Genomic DNA, 27,813 nt, shown 5'->3' with positions numbered 1-27,813 from the left:
TAGTGGCACAAATCAAGCACTCATTAAATGTTATTCTTTTGTTGAAATGCAGGAGGAAGTAACTCTTCAATCCAGTTATCACTTCATTTGCTCTTTGTTCTGAGTTAGTTTCCCCGATATTTTCCAGCTGCCAAATAAGAGATGCAGAAACTGGGCAGAAGATGCCTGAATTCTGTGTGGAGGAAGACCAGGGCTGCAGTAGAATCCCTTGTGAACTTGAAAACCACCAACCCCCTCTTCATGTACCTCTTTTGCAGCTCACCCATAACCCCAGTCTTAAGCTTTTACTGCAAGATCACTTTTTCCAGTTTTTTCCAGTATTTTCTTCAAGTCCTCAGCAATTTCTGTAAGTCCTGCAGCCTAAAATACAGGTCCAAGCCATGCTGTGGAGTAAGGAAGATTACACTGTTGGATTGATCTGCCATGAATAGACATGCACCGGTGTTCACTGGGACCTTTGGTGCTTATTCTATTGCCTTGGCCTAGAGGGAGCAAGGCACCAAGAGAGACATGACCCAGAAGGGTAACAGCCATCAGCAATGCCGACACTAAACTCTTAGCACTGACTGAAACAAGGAAGGGTGGAATTGTGTGTGTGTGTGTGTGTGTGTGCGTGTGTGTGACGGAGTCTCACTCTGTCACCAGGCTGGAGTACAGTGGTGCCATCTCAGCTCACTGCAACGTCTGCCTCCTGGGTTCAAGTGATTCTCCTGCCCCAGCCTCCCAAGTAGCTGGGATTACAGGCACATGCTTCCATGCCCAGCAATTTTTTTTGTATTTTTAGTAGAGACAAGGTTTCACCATGTTAGCCAGGATGGTCTCAATCTCTTGACCTTGCGATCTGCCTGCCTTGGCCTCCCAAACTGCTGGGATTACAGATGTGAGCCACCACGTCCAGCCAGGGTGGAATTACTTAATGAAGCATTTATCTTGCCACATATTTATTAAACTCTTTCACTAGAGTGTTTGGTGCTGGCTGTTTATAATATAGATGTTTGACAAATCTCTTAACACATGCAAAGCCATTTTCTTTCTTTTTTCAGAAAGTAATAATCATCGCTGTTCTATTCGAAGCAGAAAATTATATTTAATTAAGTAAAATTAAGATTAAAGAATGAGTGTGTTGAAGACCCTTGGAAGAAAACCAACGAGTTGGTTGACTGTCATTTTCCCACTGGTAATATATTCTCAGCTCCACTGGTGGGAGTTGTAAAGTTTTCCATTTAGACACAGAATGAACACTTTTGCTCGTGGAAAGAAAGCCAGTCCTTCTGAGATTTCACTTACCATGTGTGTGCCTTCTGAGATATGAGTTGTATTTGCTGAGCAGTTGAGTCTTCCCTGGGTTTCCGGGATCCGGTGCCTGCAGTTTGATAAAAATAACCTCTAGATGGAGCTTTTGCATCTTTTGGCTGAGCTGGGTTGCCAGTGAGGCAAATCCCCAGTAATCTGAGCAGTATCAAAATAAATTTCGTTACTCCTTCTTATCACATAAGTATTGTGTGTTTGTGGTGGGAACACTAGAAAATATAGATTCACAAATGGGAGAAAATAAAAATCACCGTGCGGAGATAACCAGCATTACCATGCTGGATAATAGCCTTCTGATCACTTTTTCTGTGTGTAATGAAAATGGTTTCATCCTCGAAATCCCCTTTTGTAACTTTTTTTTCACTTAGTAAATTGTCAACATCAATACAACAAACACCAATCAGTGTCACTAAATATTACAACACCATAGTTTTATAATTAAATAATATCCCAAAACATGCAGTAAGACATATTTAATTCAGACCTTGTGATTAAACGTTTACATTATTTAAGATTTTTCACCATTGTGAACAATACCAAGATGAAAACTTGGTATTGTAATGGGCATTTATCCTTCATAAAAATTATTTTCCAGGTGAACGTAGCAACATGTTATTTGATTTTGTGTATCTTTGGTTACTATTAATGTTAAATTGTTTTTGGTATTAGAGTCTCATATTGCATTTGTGTATCTTCATTTGTGAACTGCCTATTCATAGTTATTCCCGTTTTTATCATTTCACTATTTTTCCAAATGAGAATAATTTTTGTTACTATATTTTTCTGCTCACTGTAAAAACAATTAGAAAAAAACAAAATTAAAAGAATGTGATACTCACCTTTTATGTTTGCTCAAAATAAAATTATATTAAGGATGGTATTTTATGGCCTACTTTTTAAAAACAGCATATTAAGATATAATTTATGGCCAGGCTTGGTGGCTCATGCTTGTAATCCCAGCACTTTGGTAGGCCAAGGCGGGCAGATCACCTGAGGTCAGGAGTTCAAGACCAGCCTGGCCAACACGGTGAAACCCTGTCTCTACTAAAGATACAAAAATTAGCCAGGTCTGGTGGTGGGTATGTGTTTGAGGTACGAGAATCACTTGAACCCGGGAGGCAAGGGTTGCAGTGAGCCAAGATCGTTCTCTGCACTCCAGCCTGGGTGACAGAGCAAGACTCCATCTCGAAAAAACAAAACAAAACAAAACAAAAAACCATGTATAATTTATACATCATCCAATTCACTGATTTCATTTTTTTTTTTTTAGTATATTTATCTTCATAGGGTTGTGCAACTCTCACCATAATATAACTTTAGAACATTTTCATCACTCCCAAAAGTAATCCTATACCCATTAGCAGTCACTCCCCATTTCTGCTCACCCTCCTCGGGCCTGTGAAACAACTAATCTACTCTCTGTCTCTATACATTTGCCTATTCTGGACATTTCATACAAATGAAATCATTCAACAAATGGTCTTTTGTGACTGACTTCATTTAAGATATCTTTTCACGGATCATCCATTTTGTAGCATGTATCAGTGCTTCATTTCTTTGTATTGCCAAACTATATTCTGTAGTGTGGATGTACCATATTTTATATATATCTATTCATTAGGTGATGGACATTTGAGTTATGTCTACTTTTGTGCTTGGGCTATTATGAATAATGCTGCTATGAACATGTGAACATATGTTGTCATTTCTCTTAGGTATATATCTAAAATTGGAATTACTGGGTCATATGGTAATCCTACATTTAACTTTTTGATACAGCTACAGACTTTTCCAAGGCAGCCACACCATTTTACATGACCACCAAGCAGTATATAACAGCTTATCCACACCCTTGCCAATATTTGTTATCGCCTGTGTATTTGATTAGTGGTTTTGATTTGCGTTTCCCTAATGACTCTTGATGTTGAGCATCTTTTTCTTGGCTTATTGACCAGTTATATGTTTTTTCCTGGAGAAATGTCTATTCAAACCTTTTGCCCATTTTTAATTGAGTTTTCATTTATTATTAAAGTATAAGAATACTTTATAGGTTCTGATACAAGTGTCTTATCAGACATGATTTGTACATTTTTTTCTCCCCCATTCTGTGCATTGCCTTTTCACCAACTTGATGGTATCATTAGCAGCACCAGGGTCTTCAATTTTGATAAAGTCCCGTTTATTTGTTTTTCCTTTCTCACTTGTGCTTTTGGTGTTACACCTATAAAACCGTCACCTAACTCAAGCTCATGAAGTTACTCCTGTGTTTTCTTCTAAGACTTTTAAAATCTTAGCTCTTATACTCAGGTCTATATATTAGTGTCCTACGGCTTTTATAACAAATTAACAAATTTGGTGGCATCAGATCACAAATTTATTATCTTCCAGTTCCAGAGATCAGAAATCCAAAATGGGTCTCAGTACACTGCAATCAAGGTGTTGGCAAAGCCGCAGTCACTATGGAGGCTCTAAGAAAGGATTCCTACTTCTGGCTCTTTCCAGCTTCTGGAGACTGCCATGTTCCTTGGTTCCCAGCTCCCCTTCATCTTCAAAGCCTGCAATGGCAGGTTGAGTTCTTCTCACAACCCTCTCTCCTTTGCCTGGCCTTTCCACATTTAAGGACCTTTGTGATTAATTGTGCCTACCTTGATAATCTAAAATAATCTCTGTATTTTAAAGTCATCAGATTAACCATGTTAATTCATCTGCCACCTTGTTTTTCCTTTGCTATGTAATGTAACATATTCACAAATTTCAGGGATTAGGACGTGGACATCTTGGTGGAGACATTATTCTGCCTACCATGATCTATGATTTATTTTTTTATTTTTTTTATTTTTTTTTTTTTGAGACGGAGTCTCGCTCTGTTGCCCAGGCTGGAGTGCAGTGGCCGGATCTCAGCTCACTGCAAGCTCCGCCTCCCGGGTTTACGCCATTCTCCTGCCTCAGCCTCCCGAGTAGCTGGGACTACAGGCGCCCGCCACCTCGCCCGGCTAGTTTTTTGTAATTTTTTTTAGTAGAGACGGGGTTTCACCGTGTTAGCCAGGATGGTCTCGATCTCCTGACCTCGTGATCCGCCCGTCTCGGCCTCCCAAAGTGCTGGGATTACAGGCTTGAGCCACCGCGCCCGGCCGATTTATTTTTTTAATGGACAAGTAAAAATTGTATGTATTTGTGGTGTACCACATGATGTTTTGGGTTTATATACACATTGTGACTGGGTAAATCAAGCTAATTCACATATGTATTATAAGAACACTTAAAATCTACTCTCTTAGCAGTTTCCAAGTGTGTATTATTAATAATTATAGTGACCATGATGTAGAATCTTTGATGTGTTTTGAGTTAATTTTTTTGTGTGTGTGGGATGAGGTAGGGGTCTATCTTCATTCTTTTGCATGTAGATATCCACTTATCCTGACACCATTTGTGGAAAAGACTATTCTTATTGATGTAGCCTACTTCTGTCTTAAAATGTAACATCTAAATGTTGTCAGTATCAGCAGTCAATGGCATGGTCACTCTAAAGGACTGGATAGGAGTTCACTTTTTGGGTATACCATAGTGTATCTAGGACCTCCCCTATGGTTAGACATTGAATCCAAGCCTTCAGTGTTAACGTTGTCTGTCTTTAAGGGTTTTGTGTTTTTAAAAATACATTGTAGACCTGAGCCTTTTCCCCCTATAAACGTTGTCAGTTATCTTTGAAATCATTCACTTCTTTCCATCATCCCGGTTTAAGCTTTTAGCCCTTTTCATCTAGACTACAGCCATAATCTTCTAACTGGTCTTCCAGCTTCCATTCTTGCCTCCCTCTAATCCCTTTGCCATACAACAGAAGTAGCCCTTGCAAACTGCAAACCTGGTCCTATTACTGCTGCCCTTGCCCTTAAAGTAGATTCTCATTAAGAGAAAGACAAAGTCTCTGCATCATGGCCCCTCCCTTTGTCCTCAGCCCATCTGAGGCTGGGCTGACTCCCCCTTGGTTGCTTCTGTTCAGCCACACCTCCTTCCTCTCAGGTCATGAGGAAGGTCATTATTGCTCCTCTCACAAGCCAATCTCTCTAATGAGGAAAATCTTCCTATATTACCATATATCCTTCCTTTGTAATTCCTTTCACATTGCAATTCTAATTGTATTTGTTGGGTTTCATTAATGTCGGCATCCTGCACCAGACCAAAAGCTCCATAATTATAAGAATTGAGTCTCTTGTTTTCTGGTTCAAGCAGATGATAAGTACTGATATTTTCAGTGAATGGACAAGTGAAATACATTCTCTACTGTGTATTTGGCTTTTTTTCTTTTTTTTTTTTTTCCTGGGACAGAGTCTCACTCTGGCCTAGGATGGAGTGCAATCACGATCATGTGTTCTTGGCTCACTGCAGCTGCCTCCTAGGTTGAAGTGATTTTCATGCCTCACCCTCCCAAGTAGCTAGGTTTACAGGTACATGCCACCATGCCTGGCTAATTTTTGTATTTTTAGTAGAGATGAGGTTTCATCATGTTCAGGCTGGTCTTGAACTCCTGACCTCAACTGATCCACCTACCTTGACCTTCCAAAGTGCTGGGATTACAGACATGAGCCACTGTGCCCCGCCTATTTTTCTTTTAATTCTGTTTATGGTATTTTCAACTTACAGAATTTTAAAATATATATACAAATATATAAATATTTTCTTTTGTGATTTTTGTCTTCATTATAGCTCTGCTTAAAAATCCTTCCCCACACTAAGAATATAGAAATATAGACCCGTTTCCTTTTACTGTTTTCATACTTCTGTTGTTTACATAAAACCTATAATCCACTCGCAGTTTGTCACTGATATAAATTGGAGAAATAACTTTACTCCTCAAGTGGTTGGCCACATTCCCAACCCTTTGCCTTCCTTTCCTTGATGATTTGAAGTGACTCATTGATTGCACATGAAATCCCTCTACATGTTTAGTCGGGTGAATGATCTGTCTCTTCCGTCACTGCTTTTGCCACTGTTTTCATTATTACGGCTTCGTGCTGTGTTTTAGTATCTGACAGTTACCTTTTGTAAGAAAATAAGATTTCATAAAATAATACTTTATGATTCTGCAGTTTGAATTAAGGTTTACTAGACAGATAAGTATTGCTTAAAGCAGTGGTTCCCAAACCAGCAGGCATCCACGGGGCTTGTTATAACACAAATCGATGGCCTTAACCCCCAGAGTTCCTAATTCATAAGTCTGGGATGAGGCCTGATAGTTGCATTTTAAAACAAGTTCCCTGTTGCTGCTGATCCAGGGACCACCGTTGAGAACCTCTGCCTTAGAGCAAATACTTGAAACAAAGAATACGGAGAATGGTTCTGATGCATTGTCTGAACTAGCTCCCCTGTGTACTGTAAGAGTTAGGATGGGCCTGTATGGTTTTTTTTTTGAGCATCTCCCTGATTGTGTCTCTGGCCCTTCTCCCGGCCCGACTTTAAATCCCTGAACCCAGTTGAGCCAAGTAACATAATTCTCCTTTCAGTGAACCTGCAAAGTGCTCAACCTAACTGCATGACTGCCCTGATAGTTACAAGTGCTGATCCAGCCGGGTTTTGGCCTCTTTCAGACAGAAATCAGAGAATGGTAAAGATGCAGCGACTTCCTTTGTTGTAGATTCTCATGATTGTCCTTATCTTTAAAGAGAAGGGAGAGCAATCACTGGAAATGCAGCAGAGATCTCTTCGCTTTCCTCATTTCCCACCTCTGTGGCTCTTTAATGGCTTCTTGGTTCATACAAAGGGAGAGTTAATTACTAACACCTGCTTCTGCTTCTACTTTCCTGCATGGCCAGCTCCCTGACTGATAGCCAGCTGCTTTCTTGACAAGAGACTTTTTCCACCTATTCCACACAATGCCAGCATATTAGAAATAAACGTAGTTTGAACACTTAAGCCGTACAATATGGACCTCTGTGGAGAAACCTGCATCTTCCTTCTTCCTTCATAAAGGAATACACATTCTTTGCAGAAAGTAAAATAGCCTTACGGGCGATATCTGCTATGGTTTACTCTTCTTTATTAGTTAGAGGTAGTGCACAATTATATTTTACGTGAAATGTGTGGTTTTAGATATCATATGTTCATTTTCCCTATTTTTTGATACTCTCATTTCTACCACTAACATTTTCTCTTTTTAGGTCACCCAAAACTTAGGCTGAAATTATTTGAATTTCCTTGAGGAATATACCTTCTGGGAATTTAGCCTCTGTGTTTTCCGTTTTCTAGTATCTAAGACGAACCATGAGAAGACCTCCCGTCATAAGCAGATAAGAGTTTGCTGTAAAGCCCACTTTTGCATCCATGCTCTTGTTTGGCATTCACTGAATCAGGCTATCTGTGTGCTGACTCTTGGGGCCACAGAGAAAAAGACACATCTCTTGTATGGAAGGCTCATTCTGTATTGATGAAGACAATGCATTTATTAACAATTATAACACATCATGATAAATATTACACTGGAGATAATCAGAGGATGGCTGGGGACAGAAGTCAGGGCACTGCCCTGAACTTGACAGGGAGACTGATGAGATATAACTCCTAGAAAAAGTGACATTTAAGTGAATCATTGGGAGCAAGGAGAACTTGTGCATGTCTTCATTTCTATTCTTAACTATTATTACGACCATTATTTCATTTTCTTTACTTTTTTCTTTTTTGGGGGGAGGGATGAAATCTAGCTTTGTCACCCAGGCTGGAGTGCAGTGGGGGGATCTTGGCTCACTGCAACCTCTACCTCCTGGGTTCAAGTGATTCTCCTGCCTCAGCTTCCCGAGTAGCTGGGATTACAGGCGTGCACCACCACGCCCGGCTAATTTTTGTATTTTTAGTAGAGACGGGATTTCACCATGTTTGTCAGGCTGGTCTTGAACACTTGACCTCATGATCTGCCTGCGTCGGCCTCCCAAAGTGCTGGGCTTACAGGTGTGAGCCACCATGCCCTGCCTACTTTTTTTTTTTCTTTGAGACAAGTCTCTGTCACCTAGGCTGGAGTGCAGTGGCGGGATCTTGGCTAACTGCAACCTCTACCTCCTGAGTTCAAGTGATTCTCCTGCCTCAGCCTCCCGAGTAGCTGGGATTACAGGCGTATGCCACCACACTTAGCTAATTTTTGTATTTTTAGTAGAGATGGGGTTTCACCATGTTGGCCAGGCTGGTCTAGAACTCCTGACCTCAAGTGATCCACCCATCTCAGCCTCCCAAAGTGCTGGGATTACCAGCATGAGCCACTGCGCCCGGTCTCATTTTATTTACTTTTTGAATAGCAATACATTCACATATTTGACAGTTCAGTAAGCATGAAAGGGAATATAGAAAAGCTGTCCACCAGTGTGGCTATTTTTCTAATAGCCACATTTTAAAAAGTAAAATGAAACAAATGAAATTAATTTTAATACTATATTTTATTTAACCCAACATATTCAAAATACTATTTCAACATCAAATCAACATAAAAATATATGAATGAGATATTTTACATTCTTTTGTTTATACCAAGTTTTCAAATTGTATGAAGTGCATTTTACACTTACAGGATATTACAATTTGGAATAGCTACATTTCCAGTACTCAGTATTTGTGTGTGGGTAAGTGGCTGCAGTATGAGACAACACAGATGTGTAATAATAAATTTTCCTCTCCTTTCTGTCCTGAAGCTACTCAGTTTCCCTCCCTAGAGGTAACCATTATTAGTAGTCTCAAGTGTGTTTTACCACAGATAGCACATAGACAAGCAATTATAAACATGCATATGCAAATAATAGGACGGTAATCACACCTCTGTGCATCTTACTTTTTTCACTTAATCTTGGATATATTTCATATCATTGCATAGGAAGCAAACTCAATTTTTTTGTTGTTGCTTCAGGGTACCTCATTTTATGGAGGTCACAAATTATTCAATTAGTCCCTATTGATGAGCATTTAGTGGTTTCCAATATTTGATGCTTATGAACAATTTGGGCTACATTTTTAGAGACAAAGAGCAACGGGAGCTAGCTCAGTGAGGATGGGGGAGTGACTTTCTAGAGAAAGGGAGTACCAGGAAGGAAGGTATGGAGCACAAGGACACATGGTATTTGAGATAATTTCTTGTGGCTTAAGATGGCTGGAGAATGAAGTGTGTGTGAACACAAGATAAGAAGAGGAGGCTGGAAGGGCAGGAAGAGAACATATTGCAAACAGTCTTGTTGTAATTGTCATATGAAGGGATTTGGACTTCATCCCAAAGGACACCCGTCAAAAGATTTTAAGGAACAGAGGAGTATAAATAAATGTTTGAATTAATAAATATATGGAAGAGGAGGGACAAATCATACTGCTGAATTCTGATTAAGTGTAGAAGGCATGAGAGAAACAGAAAATCACTGTTAGAACACTGCAGTAATAATTGCTGCAGGCAAAATCTACAGATGAGTATTAAAATTAGCGGAGAAAACGGGATATTTGCATAGCCTCAAATTATCTCCTCTAAAATATTTATGAATTTATGATGGTTTTAACACATGTTCAAATATTATTTGATACTCCCCCTCCAGGAAGGAGAGCTTAATTCTGTGGTATTTACTGATTCATTTCTAATGAACAGGATATGGAAAAGGAAAAATACTACCTTTACAGTGGAGAAACCTAGCAGATACCACCTGAACCACGTGGTCAAGGTGAACATCATCAGTGATAAGTCATATTGGAATAGAATACCCCTGACGAATGTGATAAGAAGGGCATTTTGCTTCTATAGTATTCTTCATAAAAACCCATGAACCCCTGTCTAATCATGGAAAAACGTTAGAAAAAAAACAAATTGGGCCAGGCATGATGGCTCACGCCTGTAATCCCAGCACTTTGGGAGGCTGGGGAGGCCAAGGCAGGCGGATCACAAGGTCAGGAGATCTAGACCATCCTGGCTAACACAGTGAAACCCCGTCTCTACTAAAAATACAAAAAATTAGGTGGGCATGGTGGCAGGCACCTGTAGTCCCAGCTACTCGGGAGGCTGAGGCAGGAGAATGGCATGAACCTGGGAGGTGGAGCTTGCAGTGAGCCAAGATCCCGCCACTGTACTCCAGCCTGGGCTGTAACAGAGCAAGACTCCATCTCAAAAAAGAGAAGAAAAGAAAAGAAAAAAACAAATTGAAGGATAATCTAAAAAATACCTGACGAGTAGTCTTCAAGAGCATCAAGGTCATGAAAAGCAAAGAAAGGCTGAGAAACTGTCACAGACCAGGAGAGACCACAGAAATGTGATGACTAAATGTAATTGTGGTCTCCTGGATTGGGTCCTGGAATAGAAAAAGTACATTTTGGAGAAAAACTAGGGAAATATGAGTCTGTAGTTTAGTTAATATTATTGTGCCAATGTTAACATCTTATTTTTCATAAATGTATCATAGTCATGTGAGATGTTAACAATGTGAAGAGATGCCATGATATTCTGTGCTGTCTTTGCAACTATTCTGTAAATCTAAAGTTATTTCAAAACAAAAAGTTAGAAAAAAATCAGGAGAGTGACATGATTGGAATCACATTTTAGAAGATCCCAGTGGCTGCACTGGGAAAGAGGGCTGGAAGGAGAAAAGAACAGAACAAGAAGGTTGCTGCGTAAAGTCAAGAGGAGATGATGGAGGGCTAGATGGAAACAGGGCAGCAGGAATATGGGGCCATAGACCTGCTGGGGAGCCCTCTAGAAGGAAACTCAATCAGACCCAGTGATGGTTGAAAAAGTGAGGGAGTTGGCTGTTATCAGCCCCTGAGAATTATATAGATAATGATGTTATTTATTGAGATGGAGGAAACAGGAAGAAGAACAGGTTTCGGGGAAACACTAGCTCCGTTTCAGACCTGTTGAGTTTGGAGTACATTTGAGGAATGCAAGTATCCATTAGGCAACTGGGTACATTGACCTACAGATCAGGAGGGAGACCTGGCTACAGATGATTATAGAGAGTCATGGATGTGGGCCGGGGGTGGTGGCTCATACCTGTAATCCCAGCACTTTGGGAGGCTGAGGCAGGTGGATCACCTGAGGTCAGGAGTTTGAGAACAGCCTGATCAACATGGAGAAACCTCATCTCTACTAAAATATACAAAATTAGCCAGGCGTGGTGGTGCAAGCCTGTAATCCCAGCTACTTGGGAGGCTGAGGCAGGAGATTCGTTTGAACCCGGGAGGCGGAGGTTGCTGTGAGCTGAGATTGCATCATTGCACTCCAGCTGGGCAACAAGAGCAAAACTCCGTCTCAAAAAATAAAAATAAAAAAAGAGTCATGAATGTGCAAAGGGTTGGGGCCTTTGGAATGATAAGATGGCCCAACAAGGGCAGATAGAGAGGAGACAGGGCCTAGAATATAGGAATTTAGGAGCTAGGCCCAGGATGTGTCAAGGAGTCCAGAGAAATGGTGACAAGGCAATGCTGTTATTAAGAGTCAGGCTCTGGACAAAGGCTTTTAGGGTCAGAATGCCAACTGCCACCTACTGTTGTGTGACATGGAGCAAATTATTTAATAAGCCTGTTGTCATGGTTACATGAATCTATTTTAAAAGTTTTTAAAATAATTTTAATAATACTGGGCTCATAGTGCTCAACGAATGTTGGCTAATTAGAGGCAAAGGAAATCTAGAGCCATAGCCCTGGAAGCTGTGGGAAGAGAGTGGTTCAAACAGGAGGACATACATTTCATACCCATTAAGATGGTTATTGTCAAAAAAGTGGAAAATAATAAGTGTTGTCAGGAGGTAGAGAAATTGAACCTTCGTGCATTGCTGGTGAGAATGTAAAATGGTGCCGCCACTATGGAGAACAGTTTGGTAGCTTCTCAAAAAGTTAAACATAGAATTACCGTATGATTCAGTGATTCTACTCCTAGATATATATCCAAAATAATTAAAAGCAGGGATTCAAATAGATACTTGTACACCCATGTTCATAGCAGCATTATGCATAACAGCCAAATGGTGGAAACAATCCAAGTGTCCATTAACAGATGGATGAATAAACAAAATGTGGTATATCCATACAATGGAATATTGTTTAACCTTATAAAAGAATGAAATTTTGATACCTGTTACAGAGTGGATGAACCTTGGGAACATGCTATGTGAAATAAGTCAGACACAAATGGACAAATACTGTAGTATATGATTCCACTTATATGAAGTACCTAGACCAGGAAAACTCATGGAGACAGAGAGTAACACAGAGGTTGCCAGGAGCTTGGAGGAGGGGAAATGGAGAGGTAGTGTTCAATGAATACAGAGTTTCTGTTTGGGATAATGGAAAAGTTCTAGAAATGAATAGTGGTGATGGCTGCACAACATTGTGAATATACTTAATGCCACTCAATTGTATACTTAGTAATGGTCAACATGATAAATTTATGTTGTCTATATGTTACCACAATATTAAAAGAAAAGGAGGACATGGTTACAGAGAAGTAAATAAGTGCTACATGATTATCTTTTGAATTTTGTGACACAGGGGCCGTTGGTGACCTTTCCAGAGCCCTTGCAGTAGAGCAGAGAGGTCAAAAGATTGCAGTGGATTGAAGGATGATTGAGAAGTCTCTAGACCAGGGGCTGGCAAACTGCTGTCAAATCTGGCCGCCTGCCTGTTTTTACAAATAAAGTTTTATTGGAACACAGCCACACCCATTCATGTGTGTGTTGTCTGTGGTTGCTTTTGTGCTATAATGGCGGAGTTGAGTAGTTGCTACTGAGACCACATGGTCTGTAAAACCTAAAACCATCTGGCCTTTTACAGAAAGTTTCCCAACCCCTGGCTAGACAACACTCCTGGTCTTTCAGGAACCTTGGCTTTCTTAAATAATTCCTGCATTTCTCGTGAGGTTACTCGGTAGATAACTTGCCCCTTCAGTTAGGTAGCAGAACAGACCCAAAGTTGAACAGTAACAGTGACTAAGAAGGAGGAAGAGGAAAAATTCATTCCTTTCTTTCCTTAACTGGATATATTATCCTCACTATACCTGTTTTTCTCTTATAGCCCTGGAAGAAGGAATGAAAATTCTTCCCTCCCAGTCACCCGCCAAAAAACTCCCCACTGGTAAATGGTCATGTGACTGGTGATAATAAAGTTTCTGAGATGGCTGCAAACTGCAGTTAGGTTTAAAGTTTCCTCATTAATGCAGGAAAATGCTCATAACCTGAGGCTTTTCAAGTGTTTATTAATTTACTTTCTGGGGCTGGCTGCTGATACTTATTTCAGATCAAAGAGAAAGCCTGTGTCTTTAGTACTTATTGTGTGCCAGGAACTATGCCACATTTTGTGCCTAGGTGAGCTCATTGATAGTCATCATGACCATTGGATGGCATTTCCCTGTTTCACAGGAGGGGAGACTAGGGCTCACCAGGGTTAATTACTCACCCAGAGACACACACGAAGAGTTTGAAGTACAACTGGAGTGTAACCCACACCTGCCTAATTCCAGGACCGCAGGGTGTTTCCACTGCACCATGCAGTCATCCTATCCTCTGTGGCCACCAAGAGCCTCAGAATAGCACCTTGAGCCCATTCTGGGCAGAATACATACTTGATGGGTTGTAATCCATTTTAAGCCATGACCCCTGCTATTTCAGGATAACAGGTGACCATGTAAGGTGTATCTCAAGTGCACTGTAGGCTTTAGGATGACCCTTTTCCCAGCCTGCTCCCCATGCTCCCAAGCCCCACTTTGATGGTCGATGTGAGTCTACTCAGAGGTAGCTCTTATTTCTTTAAAACCATCCTGCATTTCAATGTACTCTGACAGCACTGTCTGACATTTGGGATTCACTTGTTCCCATCTTACCACCTGTTTTTACATTTTCTGCAATAATTCCTCAAGCTCTTGGTTAGACGTAGTGACCCAGGGATGCAGCAAGAGGGGAATATAATGGCTTCCACAGTTTGTGTCTATACAATTGGTGCACAAACACACATCACCCTTGTAACTTCTTTCCCCGTTGAGGCTGCCCTTGATAATGCAGCTTTTAACTGCCTAGATTTCTGCAACCATCAAATCAGATCTAAAAGGGCACTCAGACATCATTCACCCAACCTTTGTACAAGTGAGAAAAATAAACCGCAGCCAGAGACGGCTGGCAATTTGTCCAGGCAAACACAGCTTGTCAGCTCCAGATCCTGGACTAGGAAGGCCCTGGCTCTCCCCGTTCCCAGCCTGGAGCTCATCCTGCTGCAATTCACTGCCCCCTCCCTGCCTCAGTTGACGAGGTAGGGGCTGTCCCCCTGCATGTGGAGTACTTACTTTGGAACCCTTTTCATGAATGAGACCAGATGCAGAACTCCACATTGATCATTTCTGTCCCTCCCCTTTCTGCTTTCTGTTAAAGGCAGCCCCCCAGCTCCCAGCTGGCTCCTGTCCCCTCCCCCAGCCGGGAGAAGTTATTACATGAAGAGATCAGCTTACCAGTTTTCTTCAGAACAGAGGCTGAGCTCGAAGCGCCGGGTAGTACAGTGAGGGAGAGCCGAGGGAACCAGCGCGGTGCCTAGCGGAACTCCAGGGCTGGAATCCCGAGACACAAGTGCATCTGCTAGCTGTTAGCACTTGGCAGACGGAGTTCTCCTCTAGGGTAGTTCTAACTTTGGGTAATAATGTTTGTCAGCTACCTGATATTAACATTGCTCCACGTTCAAACAGCAGTGTTAGCAAGACCTGGGGGAGAGGTAAGCCAAATAAAATATCTTGTCAGAAGTTGTATTTTTTTTCAGCATTATATTTCCTCTTCTATCTACCAAGAGGGATCAGGGAATGGAATTTTATGGGGTGCAAAGAGTAATGCTTTATATTACTTTTGTAGGCTTCTCTTGCCTTTTCTTATATGAAGACTTCTTTTCTTCTTGAAGAATTTTATAATTTCTAAAATATCATTCTGAAGCTGTCTGTACAGTTGCCGCACCGGGAAGTTGCTCTGGCCTTGGTGACAGATGCCTGTAGCACGCACATTTCTCCTGCTGTAGCAGAAAAAAAAAAAGATGTGCCATGTCAGATTTCGTCAGGGACTGTTACCTTTTGAGAATTTTTCTCTAGTGCTGCAGAGAGAATGTACATGGTAGGGGAATTGCTTTTCTTCCCTGCTTTTGCAACACTTCTCTCTTTTTTTTATTATTATTATTTTTTTTTATTTTTTGCTTTGATGTGCTTGGAAAAAATCTGTGTTTAACTTTCTACCATAGGTTTGAAAAGGGATGATGATATACAACAGAGCTAGGAGTATGCCCAGATGTACCTTAGCAGGGAGACATGTTCTAAGCTCATGAGGATGATTTATTATTATTGGTTTAGTTTGTATGGTTGTTGGGTACAGTTTTTTTTGTTTTTTGTTTTTTGTTTTTTTTTTAACATCAGTGATACCTCTCAGAGTCAGTTTTTGATGCAGGCAAAGAGATTGGAATAGATGATCATTGAGCCTGGAGAGGGAAGCACCTTGGTATATCCACCCTCACCTGCGAACAAGCCTGCAACGTCGTATTTCCCTCATCCACTCCTTTCCTTCCTTACCCTGATGCCTGAGTAACGAAAGGACAGCCTTTCTCCTGCATCCATCTCCCTCTTTGAAAAGCCAAGTGAAGAGTGTATCTCCTAAAAAGGCCATGAAGCCACTTCACAGCTTTGCTTTTTGTTAGCCTTGTCAGGGACCAAGCAGGCTCTGAAAGCCTAATGTAATTACTTTCCCTTGTCTAAGAAGAGTGGAAGTGGGAGTGCTCCCAAGCCCAGGGCTACAAGGCTAGCTGTGGTTTCAGCAGGCTTGTTGCTCTGTTCAAAACAGACATGCAGCTCAGAGACATGCAGCAACGGGTCATTTGTTGTAGGCTTTTCGCCTATTAGTTACTCATGTCCTCTGCTCTGTAGATATTTTCTGGGCCTGTGGAGTGATTGAGCCCTTGAATGGGAGCAGGAGAAACTGAATGGGTGAGTGATGCAGGAAGCTGAAAGCAGACCATTGCCCTCTGGTTGTAGTTGAAGTTCGCAATTTCCCTGTTGATTTTTTTAGTGTGTAGAGTAAATGACAAATGAGCTGGCCTCACTCAGCCTGGAGCACTTAAGCAGGCGAGAGGAGAGCTCATATGGAAAATATTTCTATCACCGCTGCACGCACATATGGTCTGGGGAGACCCCCGAACTGAGCAAATCACAGCGCTCCAGCAGCCCCTCAGTGGCGTGCCAATTATTCTTATTAGCAGCAAGCAAAGGGCAGGCTTTAGTTACCTGCACACAGCTGGCTTGTGGGGAAGGCCACGCTGGAATGTGTGTGCCCCTAGCCTTGTGTCACATGCAGAGTGGCAAACGGCTCTGCTTCACCTGACAATCAGCAAAGCAGATGAAAATTGAAAGGGATTATACAGGCTCACCGAAATCTTGGTGCTTTTCAGACAGTGCTCAGCATTTGGGAGAAGAAGGCAGAGGTTTTGTCTTATGAGTTAGAAGTGTGTGTGCTTAACATGAATAGCCAGAAAACCCGATCAAAGGTAGTGAGATGCCTGCCCTCCTGCCCCTTTGTTCCACTCTGCTTTGCTACATAAAGGTCCTCTTGGGCCTCTTCCTCTTTTCGTTCTTGCTTTCCCTCTTTCCCCTAGTGTGTGCATGTGAGTGTGCGTGTATGTTTCTGTGCTGTTGGCTCCAGAATGCCTGAGCTCCTAGGAAATTGTACGATTAGGATTCCTTTTTCCTTCTTGGAAATGAAGTGATGAGGAAGGAGCATGAGTATGAATAGCCCCCACCTCTTCCTTAAAAAGAATGTAGTTTAGACAGAGCTTTGAAGAATGTGGCATTTATTTATAAGAGCCTCTTTTTTATTGTCGTGTTACTTACAAAACTTACCCATAAACATGTGGTGTCGTCCCTAAGTCACCAAGATTTTCCTTTTCTCTGCCAGCTAGTTTTCTTGCAGGTTTTAATTATCTTCCCTTTGGACGTGCCTAAAAACACATGAGGAAAGGAAGAACGGGTAAGAAAGTGTCATACACCTGGAGGTGCTTGGAGGGCTGTGTTCTCAACGTGGAGCTGGAAGCCAAGCGGCACTCTCTGGGAAGCAGTTTACAGTCAGTTTTCTAGGGTGTGAGGTCCTTTCAGATAAGCAGGGCCTGGCAGGTGGTGAGAGGAGGGTTGTGATGCAAAGCAAGCCTTGTTTGGCGTCCTGTGGCTGGCACTGTCAGCGCTGGTGACTATGGTCCAAGGACAGAACAACCTGGTATGGTGTCCGTGGTTTCTAAGACTTTTTATCATATAGGTCTGTTCTGAGTGTGTAAAATGTTCTATGAGCCACCTGTCATAATTAGGCCCTTTCCATCCTACTGTCCTAGTGATAAGGCATGCTGTGCAGGTGTTCAGAAAGAATGAGGTAGCTGTAGATGTGCAATGAAATGACCACCAGGATATGCTTTTAGGTAAGAAAAACAAATTGAATGTGCGTAAAATGCTCCCATTGTGTAAAATGTGCTATCGACTACAATCACCATTGCAAATGCGAGCAAGTATATTAACCCTGTGGTGAAAAAAGAAAGGTGAAAAGACCAGATCTTTGTCTTTGATGAGCTTATACTCTAAAAGAGGCACAGAATACAAGTTAATGATCATGCAATAAGGATCTCTCATTAATTGCAAGAACAATGGGAAGCTACCTAAGAAAGCAAAGAAAGATTCCACAAATGATGACATATTTGAACTGAAGCTTGAAGGGTTGTGTGTTGGAGGGCCTTCAAGACAACTCCTATGATTCAGTTATCTGCAGTGATTCAGTGACTCAGCATACATTGGCACTCACAGCTATTATTTATTACAGTGAAAGTATATGAAGAAAATCAACAAAGGGAAAATGTTCATGGGGTAAAGTCTGGGGCAAACGAGATGGAAGCTCCCAAGGTTTGTTTTTTTTTCCCAGGGAAGGCACACAGGACCCACTTACTTCCCCTAGCAATGGGTTATGACGACACATGGGAAATGTTGCCAGCTAGGAAGCTTGTTAGAGGCCCAGAGCCCAGCATCTTTACTGGGACTGACCACATACACAGCCTCTGCCTGCCAGCTAACAAAATTCCAGACTCCCACAAGGAAGGCAGGTATTCAGCATAAACCATATTGTCTATACAGCAGAGGCACAGCAAGCATGCCACCCTTATCAGTTTTGGGAATGATGGGAACCCTCCCCAAATTCAAGTTACCAGATGCCAGCCTGGCAAGCAGATCTTTTCAAGGAGAGCAGTCAGGTCTGCAATTTTTTTTTTTTTTTTTTTTTTTTTGAGACGGAGTCTCGCTCTGTCGCCCAGGCTGGAGTGCAGTGGCCGGATCTCAGCTCACTGCAAGCTCCGCCTCCCGGGTTTATGCCATTCTCCTGCCTCAGCCTCCCGAGTAGCTGGGACTACAGGCGCCCGCCACCTTGCCCGGCTAGTTTTTTGTATTTTTTAGTAGAGACGGGGTTTCACCGTGTTAGCCAGGATGGTCTCGATCTCCTGACCTCGTGATCCGCCCGTCTCGGCCTCCCAAAGTGCTGGGATTACAGGCTTGAGCCACCGCGCCCGGCCTAAGTCTGCAATCTTAACTTTTCTGATGGATAGGTAAGCATTGTAAGGGGAAAAGAGGGAGAGCATTCCAGGCAGAGGGAAAACATCTATAGAGCCCCAGAAATAAAAAAGGACATGGCATGTTCTGGAAACAATGCATAGTTCAGATCACAGAAGCATCCATTGTGAGGGGATGTGGCAGGAAATTTGTCAGCCAGCTCGATCCTGAGAACTGGAGTTTTTCTCTGGGCCTTTGAAAGTTCTTAAAATTCTAGATCTACAGTCTTAAGATTATCCTTTTTTGACATGTCATTTAGATCATCATTACAGGACATTTTTTTCTTCATAAATTATTGAAATTATTTCTTAAGGAGTAAATCAAATTAAATAATTCATGTAGGACTGCTTTGTAAGAAGTGACACCGTTTATTTAAAATACTAGTTGTCACTCTTCGTTCCTAGAGTGTTATTTGTGGCAAATAGAAATGAAGGGTCAGTGTAATGACCTTAATGACTATTTCGTGGTACACAATTCTCCCTGGCTTCGCTTTTCTTTCTTTTTCTGGTATCTAAAATAGCAAACCAGCTACGTGGAACTCACTTGCTAATGCAAGACTCAAGTTTGAGCCTTGGGTCAATCACTTGGGTGAAAAGTCACCATATGACTTTTCTCATTTAAATGTTTTTGTTGTTGTTGTTGTTGTTGTTGTTGTTGTTGTTGAGACAGAGTTTCACCCTGTCATGCAGGTTGGAGTGTAGTGGTGCCATCTCAGCTCACTGAAACCTTTGCCTCCCAGGTTCAAGGATTCTTCTGCTTCAGCCTCCTGAGTAGCTGGGATTACAGGTGCCTGCCACCATGCTGGCTATTTTTGTATTTTTAGTAGAGATGGGGTTTCACTTTGGTCTCCAACTCCTGACCTCAAGTGATCCGCCCGCCTCGGCCTCCCAAAGTACTGGTATTATAGGCCACCGCACCAGCCTAACAATTTTTTTATATTATAAAAACTGTTGTAAAAACAAATTCATGCAAACAAATACAGAGAGTAAAAGTTAAAGGTTCCTTTTTACCCTCATTCTCTCCCCTATCCTCCTTCCCTGCCCAGATGAAACCATTGTCAACAATTTAGCATCTGTCCTTCTAGAACCATTCCTGTACATTTATAAACATAAGGGTATGTGCCTATGTGTGTGTCTGTGGGTTTATGTGCATATGTGTATGTGTGTGCCTATGACTTGCAATGGCAGCTTTTCCTTCTTTTCTGATACCTGTACTTGTTGTTTCTACCTCAAGTCTAACTGCATTTGCCAGAGCTTCCAGAATACAGTACTGTTTAAGATAAATGAAAGTGAACATTCCTGTCTTCTACTAGACTTTTTTTTTTTTTTTGGGGGATGGAGTTTTGCTCTTGTTGCCCAGGCTGGAGTGCAATGGCGTGATCTCGGCTCACTGCAACCTCCACCTCCCAGGTTCAAGCAATTCTCCTGCCTCAGCCTCCCGAGTAGCTAGGATTACAGGTTTTCCACCACCATACCCAGTTAATTTTTGTATTTCCAGTAGAGACTGGTCTTCATCATGTTGGCCAGGCTGGTCTCGATCTCCTGACCTCAGGTGATCCACCCACCTCGAACTCTCAAAGTGCTGAGATGAGCCACCGCGCCCAGCTCTTCCAGACTTAAATGGGAATGTTTCTAATATGTCATCACTAAGTATGATACCTGTCAGAGGTTCAGGTAGATACATTCTATCCAGTTACAAGTTTATTTCTAAGTTTTTATCAGGAGTGATTGCTGAATTTTATCAAATATTGTTTGTCTTTGTCAAAATGCTCATTATGAGTTGTTTCCATTAATCTACTTACATAGTGAATATGTTATGAATTTCTTAATGTTGGACTGTCTTTGCATTCTTGGAATTAACTATCTTAATGATTTCTTCATTAAATTTACTACTGTATTTGATTTATAAATATTTTAAATTTTTTCTTCTTTTTAAATAAGTGGTATTGGCTCTTGGCTATATTTTATTGTGCTAGACCGGGTTTTGATAGTTTTGTAAAATCAATTCAGAAATCTTTCATCTTTTTATATGCTTTGAAGCAGTTTTGTTTTTTTTGTTTGTTTGTTTTGTTTTTGAGACAGAGTCTCACTCTGTTGCCCTCACGCCATTCTCCTGCCTCAGCCTCCCAAGTAGCTGGGACTACAGGCGCCTGCCACCATGCCCAGCTAATTTTTTTTTTTTTGTATTTTTTAGTAGAGTCGTGTTTCACCATGTTAACCAGGATGGTCTCCACCTCCTGACCTTGTGATCCGCCCACCTCGGCCTCCCAAAGTGCTGAGATTACAGGCGTGAGCCACCGCACGTGGCCTGGTTTTTTTTTGTTTTGTTTTGTTTTATTTGAGACAGGATCTCACTCCGTCACCCAGACTGGAAGTGCACTGCCCCAGTCACATCTCACTGCAGCCTCACCTCCCAGGCTCAAGTAATCCTCCTGCCTCAGCCTTCCAAGTTGCTGGGACTACAGGCATGCGCCACCATGCCCGGCTAATTTTTTAGTTTTTGTAGAGACAGGGTCTCACTGTGTTACTGTGTTGCCCAGACTGGTCTTGAACTCCTGGACCCAAGTGATCCTCCCACCTCAGACTCCTTGAGTACTAAGAGTACAGGTGTGAGCCACCACACCCAGCCGCTGAAACAGTTTAAACAACCAAGGAGTTACTTTTTTTTTTTTTTTTTTTTTTGAAGGTTTGCTGAACTCAATCGTAATACCGTCCAGCTCTTTAGTGGAGTGATAGTATTTGAGTATTTTTTTAACCATTTATTTTATTTCTTAAAAAGGTATAATACTGAATATGTGTAGGAGAACATATGTAATATATAAGCAATTATGAAGTAGAATAATAAAGCAAACACTTATGAACTCACCACACAACTAAAGAAATTAAAATTCCCAGTACTGTACGCTACTCCCCACTCATGTCCTCCTCGCTTCTCTCCACGAGAGACAACCATCCTAAATTTTATGGTTTTCACTTCATTGCTTTTGTCTATAATACAATCACAGGTGTATGTGTGTCTAAAGAATATACTGTTTGGGCCAGGTGCAGTGGCTCATGCCTCTGATCCCAGCACTTTGAAAGGCTGCTTGCTAGAACTTCCAGAATACAATACTGAATAAGAGAAATGAAAGTGGACATCTACTTTTTTGTATGAAAGGTTGATCACTTGAGGTCAGGAGTTCGAGACCAGCCTGGCCAACATGGTAAAACCCCATCCCTACTAAAAGAATACAAAATTTGGCTGGGCAAGATGCTGCATACCTGTAGTCCCAGCTACTCAGTAGGCGAATCAGGAGAATCACTTGAATCCAGGAGGTGGAGGTTGCAGTGAGCTGAGATGGTGCCACTTTGTACTCCAGCCTGGGTGACAGTGAGACTCCATCTCAAAAAAAAAAAAAACCAAGCCCAAAAAGAACATACTGTTTGATCTTGTTTGATTTTGAGTTGTATAAACATGGTATCTTAATTTTTTTTTATTCAACTTGATTTTTTTATTTGACATGGTAGTATTTGTAGCAGTGGTTCATTCATTTTCAGTGCTAGATAGTATTCTACAATATGAATATATAATCTTTTTACCTGTTGAGAGATATTTGGGTTCCTTCTAGGGTGTTTTTCCTATTACAAACAATGCTGCTATGAACACTTTGTAACATGTCTCCTCATATATCTTTGCAAGGATTCCTTTAGGATGCATGCCTAGGAGTTGAATTGGTGAGTCATGGAGAATATGTTTGTTTAATGCTACAATTAATGTCAGATTGCTTTCCACAGCAGTTTTATTAGTTTTCATTTCCACTTGTAGAGTGTAAAAGTTCTCAATGATTTATCTCCTTTCCAGTATAAGGTATTATCAGACAGGTTAATTTTTACTTATATATAAGATATAAAATGGTATTAGTGTATGCTAATGGACATTTCTCTGATCATTAACTATTGATATAGTATAATGTTTATGTGTATACATATCATTCACATTTCTTCTTCTGTGAAATGCCTGTTTGTATTTATTTTCTGGTTTTAAATTTAGTTCTTTGCTTTTTCACTACTGATTTAAGAGTCTTTTGTGTATTTTGAATATGAACCCTCTGCTTTTTATTCCATGTAATATTTTCTCCACCTATGACTTGTAAAGTGTCTTTAGCTAAACAGAAGTCCTTGATTTTAGTGTATTTGAATGTATCCATTTTATTTCTTTGTGTTAACACACTCTTTTTCTGTTTAGGAAATTATTGATCCCAAGGTTATAGACATATTCTCCTGTATTGCTTTCTAAAATTATTGAAGTTTTGCACTTCACAGTTAAGTTTGTATACGCTTGGAATTAAATTGTCTGTATAGGGTAAATAAGGGATCTAATTTCATTTTTCATTAAGGGATCTAACTTTCTTTTTTCCTCATTTTGGCAATGAGTTACTACAGGAACATTTATTGAGTAGTCTTTCCCTTTCAACAAATTTCCAGGGCCATTTCTTTTCAGTACCAAGTTTCCATATATATGTTTATCTTTTTCTGGCCTCTGTATTTGCTCCATTGGACATTTCTATGTCTGTACAAGTAACCTACTGTCTTAATTACTATAGCCTTATAATAAATGTCAATCTGTGTAGGGCAAATCAGTTCACATTATTCTTTGGGAGTGTCTTAGTTATTCTTAGACATTTGTTCTTTCTTATGAAATTTGAAATTATCACATCAGTTTTCCTTGAAAAATCCTTTAAGAATTTTTATCAGTATTGTATTGAGTCTATAGATTAACATGAGAACACTAAAATCATTCTAATATTGAGCCATTCTATCCATGAACATAGCATATAAGCTTTACATTTATTTAAGTCTTCTTTGACATTTTCTAATAAAGTTTTACAATTTCCTACACAAAGATCTTATACATCTTTATTTTATATTTAATCCTAGGTACCTTGTTATTTTTTATTATAAATTATGTGTATGTTTTCCTAATTAATTTTTTCTTTTGGTTGCTAATGCTTACAAGTCCAAATGATCATCTGGCCGTGGTGGCTCATGCTTGTAATGCTAGTAGCACTTTGGGATACCGAGGCAGGCAGATCATTTGAGCCCAGGAGTTTGAGACCAGCCCTGGGTGAAACCCATCTCTACAAAAAAAATAATAATTGAAAAACAGAAAAAAGTTAGCTAGGCATGGTGGTGTGTGCCTGTATTCCCAGCTACTGAAGAGGCTAGGGTGGGAGGATTACCTAAACACAGGGAGGCTGAGGCTGCAGTGAGCCATGATCACACCACTTCACTCCAGCCTGGGTGGCAGAGTAAGACCCTATATTAAAAAAAAAAAAAAAAAAAAAACTGACCTTACATCAAAAAAGCTTTCTAAACTCTTATTAATTTAAATCAATTTTATGTAGGAACTTTTGTAATTTCTAGTACACAATTATGTAATCTGTGAATAATGGCCATTTTTCCTTTTCCAAATTCTTATATATCTAATTTCTTTTTTAATGGCCATTTTAAGTTTATTTTCCAATTTTTATAATTTTTATTTCTTAACCTTTGCACTGGCTAGAACCTCCAGCAAAATGTTGAATTGAGGCAGTGCTATTTTGCTCCCGATTTGCTCAAGAGAACACTTCTGACATTTTGCCATTAAAAATCAAGTTTGCAGGCCGACACGGGCGGATCACGAGGTCAGGAGATCGAGACCATCCTGGCTAATACGGTGAAACCCCGTCTCTACTAAAAAGTACAAAAAACTAGCCGGGCGACGAGGCGGGCGCCTGTAGTCCCAGCTACTCGGGAGGCTGAGACAGGAGAATGGCGTGAACCCGGGAGGCGGAGCTTGCAGTGAGCTGAGATCCGGCCACTGCACTCCAGCCTGGGCGGCAGAGCAAGACTCCGTCTCAAAAAAAAAAAAAAAAAATCAAGTTTGCTGTAAGTTTATGCTTGTATTAGCTTGATAAACCCTCTTCTATTCCCAGTGTACTAAGAGATTTATTTTTTAATCATGAACATGTGTTGAATTTTATCTAACACATTTTCTCTATTAAGATGATCATTTGGTTTTACTTTTTTAATCTGTCAGTGTGATAAATTACAGAAACAGATTTTTTTTTTTTTTTTTTTTTTTTTTTGAGACGGAGTCTCGCTCTGCCGCCCAGGCTGGAGTGCAGTGGCCGGGTCTCAGCTCACTGCAAGCTCCGCCTCCTGGGTTTACGCCATTCTCCTGCCTCAGCCTCCCAAGCAGCTGGGACTACAGGTGCCCGCCATGTCGCCCGGCTAGTTTTTTGTATTTTTTAGTAGAGACGGGGTTTCACCATGTTAGCCAGGATGGTCTCGATCTCCTGACCTCGTGATCCGCCCGTCTCGGCCTCCCAAAGTGCTGGGATTATAGGCTTGAGCCACCGCGCCTGGCCGAGAAACAGATTTTATAATGTTAAACTATCCTTGCATTCCAGGGATGAATCCAACTTGGTTATGATATATTTCTATTTTTATTAAATTAATTTTATAGCATGACTATTTTTAAGAGGGTTCTATATTTCAAAATCTGTATTTGAGACTGCCTGTAAATTTTTCTTTCTTATGCTGTACTTTCCTGTTTTGTTATAAGGCTATACCAGTCTTATAAATTCATTTCAGAAGTACCGCCTTGTTTTCTAATGTCTGGAGGATTTTCTATAATATAAAAGTATTATAATTTATTCCTAGAAAGTCACCTAAAAAAACTGGCTAAGCCTGATGTGCTTTTCCCCCCGTAAGGACATTTTAAACTACTGATTATTTTTATTTAATCATTATAGGAGTATTAAGGCATTCTATTTATTCTTGGAAAATGTTTAAAAGTTAAATATGTCTGGGAATTTTGTCCATTTCATCTACGTTTTCCAGTTTATTAACATAAATATGTTCATTATATCTTCTAATTATCTACAGCATCTGCAGATCTCCAGATGCTGCAGAGTCCTTTTTTCTTTCCTACTATTGTTCGATTGTGCCTTTTATTTTATTAACCATTCTTTCCAGAATACTGTAAATTTTACTAATCTTCATAAAAAAATCAACTTTTGGCATTGTTGTTCCTCTGCATTGGAGCTTTGTTTTCTTCCATTCAATTCTGCTCTTATTTTTCTTTCTACTTTCCTTGGGTTTATTCATGTTGTCATTTTTTCTTTAACTGTAGTAACTTTTAAAATGTATGTGGGCCGCATGCATGGCTCACGCATGTAATCCTAGCACTTTGGAAGGTCGAGGTGGGCAGATACTTGAAGTCAGGAGTTCAAGACCAGACTGGCCAACATGGCAAAACACCATCTCTACTAAAAATGTAAAAATTAATCAGGCATGGTGGCTGGCACCTATAGTCCCAGCTTCTTGGGAGGCTGAGGCAGGGGAATTGCTTGAACCCAAGAGGTGGAGGTTGCATTGAGCTGCAACTGAACCATTGCACTCCAGCCTGGGTGACAGAATGAGACTCTGTCTCAGAAAAAAAAAAACAAAAAACACATATATATTTGTGTGTGTGTGTGTGTTCAGCTCATTTATTTTTAGCCTTTAATCTGTTCGAATGTGTTAAAGATGGCAATTTTTTCTTGTAGTATTACTTATGTTGCATCTCTTAAGTTTTGATATACAGTATTTTTATTATTATTCAGTTTTAAGGTTTTTTGTTTTGTTTTGAGACACAGTCTTAATCTGTTGCCCAAGCTGGATGGCAGTGGCAGGATCACAGCTCATGCAGCCTCAACCTCCTGGGCTGAAGTGATCCTTCCACCTCAGCTTCCCCAGTAGCTGGGACCAGAGATACACGCCACCATGTCTGACTAATTTTTAAAAATTTTTTGTAGAGATGGGGTCTTTCTATGTTGGCCAAGCTGATCTTGAACTCCTGGGCTCAAGTAGTCCTCCCACCTTGGCCTCCCAAAGTACTGGGATTACAGGCGTGAGCCACTGCCCCTGGCCTCAGTTTTAAATATTTTTTTAAATTGTCATTATGATATTTTCTCTGACCCAAGCATTATTTAATTATATTTTTAAGTATGGAGGGTTTTGGTGTTTTTTTAAATTCGAAATTAATTTGTAACTTGATTATGTTGTGGTCAGAGAATGTGGTATGTGCAATGCTGATTTTCTGATATTTTTTGAGACTTGCTTTATGGCTTAGCATGTGAACAGCCTCTGTAAACAGGCCAAGTGTGCTTGAGAAAAATGTTTGTTTTGATGAACATTCTTGATAATTGGTTCAGAGACTTTTATATTTCTATTAAATCAAGGTTGTAGATTAGGTTGTTCAAGTCTTCTGTGTCTTTTCTAATGTATGTCTGCCTCATCTGTCAGTATTCGAAGAAGACATGTTGAAACCTCCCACCAGCATCTTTGTTGACCGGTGGAGGGGTGGGGCATGGCTGACCTCAGCATTCTTCAGGCAGTCCTTTCCTTGATGTTAGTGGCCACTCTAGCTTTTGCTCATTGTACCTGTGGTTTCTGAGTTTAGAATTTTTTCATCTCTGCAATAGTCTGTTTTGGTGGTTTCTTCTGCTGTGGTTTCTTGCCAACATAAACTTTCTAATATCCAGAAATTCTTCAGAATGTTTTATCTGCTAATCATATCCTTTCTTGTTTTATAGTTGTTGTTACAACTTGTGTGTGTTTTCTGCGATTTTAATGGAATTTTGCAAAGGAAAGAAGAAAACGAATACTTTTGCTCAGTCTGCCATCTTGACCCTACATAAGGCATATTTTTATCCTTCTTTTCCTCCTTTTTTTTGCAACAAGTGTTTATTGGGCAAGTAATTTTTCTAGACCTCTGCTTCTCTACCTATAAAATGGGAAGAAGAAGAATATTGCAATGATGTATAAGGAACATTAATAAGATAATGTTCATGAAAGTGCTTTGCAAACTGTAAAGATCTATTCAAATGCAAAGGATGGCCTTTAGTTCCTTAC

The 27,813-nt window shown here is 40.5% G+C and overlaps 1 protein-coding gene across 3 annotated transcripts in view; it reads left to right on the top strand.

Annotated features, from left to right (window-relative positions):
- Nucleotides 1-27,813, top strand: part of THSD4 (thrombospondin type 1 domain containing 4) — a 702,948-nt gene that overhangs the window by 444,572 nt on the left and 230,563 nt on the right. The window contains exon 1 of one of the 3 annotated variants that reach the window (XM_033189538.1): nt 14,729-15,003. The exons of the other annotated variants lie outside the window; for them this stretch is intronic. Coding sequence (XP_033045429.1) covers nt 14,932-15,003 — 72 coding nt within the window. The 5' untranslated portion in view covers nt 14,729-14,931. Of the gene's footprint in view, nt 1-14,728; nt 15,004-27,813 lie in introns of those variants that run through there. 3 annotated transcript variants of the gene reach the window in all.

The sequence above is a fragment of the Trachypithecus francoisi genome, unplaced genomic scaffold (assembly GCF_009764315.1).
Source record: "Trachypithecus francoisi isolate TF-2019V2 unplaced genomic scaffold, Tfra_2.0 Lachesis_group3, whole genome shotgun sequence".
Classification (NCBI taxonomy): Eukaryota; Metazoa; Chordata; class Mammalia; order Primates; family Cercopithecidae; genus Trachypithecus; species Trachypithecus francoisi.
Note: the sequence above shows the minus strand (reverse complement) of the source record. Positions and strands in the feature narration are given on the sequence as shown.